Here is a 4021-nt window from a genome sequence, read left to right on the forward strand (position 1 = left end):
GAGTGCATGGCGTTCTGGATTTTTTTCTGCCACTGACCTTGCATTAGCTTCTAGCATGTTATGGATTATGGTCTGTGTCGTCAATGTCCATAGTCCTTTTGGCTCCATTAATGATAGGGTGGTAACTAGGTTTAAATGAACCACAAAAGTGCAAATCTCTCTCTCTCTCTCTCTCTCTCTCTCTCTCTCTCACGTGCTCGTTCGTGCGCATGCATGATAGATGGGAGCCTTTGACTTTTGAATCTAGCAATGTCCTAGAGAGGAAATACATCAAGAAGATGTGGTCAGTCATTTACCCATGCATGATCTTTCGGGACATTTTCTTTTATAAAACTGAGGCATTGACATCCAATAAGCCATCCTTTTCGAGATGTATAATAAGAATAATAATTTTTTATATTCAATATGAAGTCGTTGGAGGTTGCCAACTTTATAAGAAGCTTGTGACTTTAGAAACTCAAATGTAATCATAGGTTAGACTGAGGTTCTATAAATTACTTTACCCTGACATACTCTACATATATTGTAATTGGCTAGGTCTGCGGACTATATATAAAGTTGAGAATCGAGAACTTTTAAGCAATTTAAGGGTTAATAAGTGACTTAGAAAGAAATTTTCTCAACATGTCTAAATTTATAGTTGGCAAGGCTTGCCAATTATCAAGCTTATAGCTTGCGAGCATGAAAGTAACTTATGAGCCTAACCAGCTAGACAGACATAACGTTTCCTCAATATGCTCCGTATCAAATAAAGTCGGCAAATTCTGCCAACTTCATATGGGCTTATTACTTAGAGATTTTAACATAATTTAATTTTTAAACAAGAGGCATTGAAATAATTTTTACTCATCATATTGCAAATAATTTGAAATTGACAAACTTTGCTGACTTCGTATCAACCTTGCGGTTTCGGCTCTTAAAGTTCCATGTGTCTTGTCCGGGGGGATTGAATATTTTTCTCCTTACCATAATTGCACAAACTAAAGTTGGCGCATGCGATGGACGTCGTATCCTTAGTATTCTGGGCTGCCGCGCTGGATCTCCGGCGAACTATTGAACTCCTCTGCGATCGCCGCTGTCCTCCTCGCATGCCGCGGACTGGAGAGGGAAGTGCGAAGAGTGTCGTAGGGTAGCGAAGAACGGCAACCGTTCGATGAAATGCCTCCTCGCATGCCGCGGACTGGAGAGGGGAGTGCGAAGAGTGTCGTAGGGTAGCGAAGAACGGCAACCGTTCGATGAAATGCTCGAGAGACATGACAGTTACCGCTGACTTTAAGGAAAGCTTTTGGCTTGGGGACTAAGTTCCACAAGGGAGTTTAAATAATTTGAACAGCAAACTACTTCCAATCTATCGAAAGGCGGTGGCCCCGGTTCGAGAGAGAGTAGGAGGAGTCAGCGAGGGATAAGCAAATCGGTGGCGATGGATCCGAAGACGGACAAGCTGATACGGAGGACTACAATGGTGGGCACGGCCACCGCCGCCTACTTCCTTCTCACTGCCGATTATGGCCCCCAGGAGAATGCCCTCGATCCCGTGAGCCTTCTTTACTCATTTTTTCCTTACTTATTCTGTAATCCTGAAATCTTTTTCCTGTGTTCATGCAATCAAATCCTTTGATTTCTTATTCTTAGAATGTTTTAACTTCGTTTTTTTTATATGAGATATTTTTCTGGAATTCGTTTTGTTTTGATTAGCAAAATCACCTCTTAATCATTTCCCTCCTCACTCTAGAATCTGAATCCTACCATTGCCTTTTCGATCTCCATTAAAATTTGTCAGCGGTAATTGGTGCAAAAAAAAAACCCCTAAATTAGTGAAAACCCTAACTTTTCCGTAGACATTGATTTGTTCGTTCTCGCAAAAAGTTCTGATCGCCCTAACCTTTCCCTCCTCACTTCCACATCAAAGTTTTGATCACCTTGGACTAAAGATTGTAGTTTTGGAGAATGCAACATCTTGTATGGTTTGATGCAAGTCTCGAGAGAGAATTTGTTGTGTTTCGCTGTTTTATATCAATCGAATTCTCTTGTAAGAGTAATACGTAACTTCTGACTGTTTGGTTTAGAACACCACACATCATGCACTTCACATGTTCGAAAGATTTTTGGTTCTTCGTGATTTCAGTTTTATGAAATGGTTGAGGGAAGGATAATTGGGTTGGTTTGAATTTCTATTAGCTATCTATTATTTTGAGACCAACACGGGGCATTGAAAGTACCACTTTGAATGCTCTGAATGCGTCTGATTTTTAGCCATCCCTCTCAGAGTTCCTTTCTAAAGGCGAATTTAAGGTTGGGATGACAAAAACAATCGCTTGACTCTCTATGTTACTAGTTTATGTGGTGGTCATTAGCTGCATGAGATTTTCATTAATTATTGAAAAAAACTCTTGTTCTTTGTTATTGTTACTGTTGTGTTCTTTTTGTTTTCTTTTTGGTAGTGAAAATTAGGTGAGATTACCCAGAATTTTCATCAAGGAAATATGTTAAAGTTATTTGACATATGGTTCCCATGGTGTATATTTGGAACCTCGCTCTGCAATTGATCAATAAGTTCGGGCTTCTGCAATTTTCATAGTTCTAGAAGCAGGTTCCCTTTGCTTCTCCTCTTAACTACAATTTTATGTTATCAATTCATGAGCCACCTGAGTCTTGAGACAGGATACTCACTTGTTACCATGAACCAACCATGCACGCCATGGAATCTTCTTCATGTAATATGATATTCTACCTTTTTAACGTGCAGAGTTTTCTCCACTTGACTGATGTTGAAACCCTTATTCAATTTTTCCATTCATAATCCCGCTATATCATTCATTTCACACTGTTGTCTTTGTGTGACTTACAAATGTTTTTTCACTTGTGGATGCTGAAACCTCTCTTCATGCTACACTATCTCATGAATTATTGGACTTATCCATGTAGCGGCATCTAACCCAATATCTCTTGATGATCATATTTCTTTCAACATCTCTGAATTGGATAGGTATCGTCTCGAATGTTTCTTTTACCTCTTGTTTTTTTTGCTATCTTATATTTGCTTGATGTTTTAGTATTCCTCCTTCAGTGAAGCACCTAATATTCCATTTTCTTCAAGTAAATATTGCTGTTTGATCGGTCTTCTGCATTGATTAGGTTTTATGCCTTTTTTTGCTTCATTTGCTGCTCTAACTGTGAAAAGGATTTATTTCAGATAAAGAGGGCTATAGAATCGGTGCAATTATCTCTGAAGAGGTTTATTTTTGGTCAAGACAAAAAACTACAAGAAAATGAGAAGGAGAAATCAAAATATAATGATGTAAAGTAGAAACATCATCTGTTTGGAGTAATCCGGGTTCAACGCTAGTGTTATTAAGTGTGGGAGACCTCTCTTGTCATGCTTGGAGAAAAATTCTGTAATATATATGAAATTGTAGCAGTCCAATATATGCTGTATCATGGATGATTTTGACTTCCTGTAAGCTAAGTAATTTCGAGATGATGATTTTAATGCCTGCACACAAATGATTTAGTCTTTTCAACTTTGAATATTTGATATGTCATGCCACTTCCAATGGTTTTTCACGGCACAGATAGAAATTTTAGGGATATAATATAATAAAGAATCATACAGGTCCTTTTTTAAGGATAGTTGCAGATGCTGTTCTGGCTATCTTGTTATGTTTTCAAAACAAAAAAAATAATTTTTTGAATGCTTGGAGTTATTACAAAATGACATGAACCTTAAGGGTTAGGGGTGGTACTTACGAGCAGTAAGTGCACAATATTATCTGAACAAAACCTATAGTTGAAGGTTTGCTTCCAGAAAATTAATTTCTGGCTCCCTATTAGACTCACCTAAAAATTATCTTAGTGTATTGCTGTTTTTCTTTCTTTCTTTGCTTTGCAATCTGACCATAACATGTTGCCTGTAAGGTCTGCTTTTATAATCTCTCTTTGTTCTTCTAATCAAGTACATGGAAAATTGCTTCTCCTTTTTTGTTTTTGTTTTTTAAAAACTCATGGCGTGCTATTATATCAC

The 4021-nt window shown here is 37.8% G+C and overlaps 1 protein-coding gene across 1 annotated transcript; it reads left to right on the top strand.

Moving 5' to 3' along the window:
• The first annotated feature begins 1156 nt into the window (after positions 1 to 1156).
• LOC105054857 (uncharacterized) lies at positions 1157 to 3504 on the top strand. The gene is made up of 2 exons (XM_010936473.4): positions 1157 to 1534; positions 3194 to 3504. The coding sequence occupies exons 1-2, from the start codon at positions 1421 to 1423 to the stop codon at positions 3305 to 3307; spliced, it is 228 nt and encodes a 75-aa protein (XP_010934775.1). The 5' UTR covers positions 1157 to 1420; the 3' UTR covers positions 3308 to 3504.
• Positions 3505 to 4021: the final 517 nt, after the last annotated feature.

This window comes from Elaeis guineensis, chromosome 12, assembly GCF_000442705.2.
Source record: "Elaeis guineensis isolate ETL-2024a chromosome 12, EG11, whole genome shotgun sequence".
Lineage (NCBI taxonomy): Eukaryota > Viridiplantae > Streptophyta > Magnoliopsida > Arecales > Arecaceae > Elaeis > Elaeis guineensis.

What these genes read in the sequence shown, in the direction of transcription:
- LOC105054857 (XM_010936473.4), top strand. Translation starts at nt 1,421, where the DNA reads ATGGATCCGAAGACGGACAAGCTGATACGGAGGACTACAATGGTGGGC. An exon ending in AGGAGAATGCCCTCGATCCC is followed by an intron (nt 1,535 to 3,193) that starts GTGAGCCTTCTT and finishes GATTTATTTCAG; the next exon opens with ATAAAGAGGGCTATAGAATC.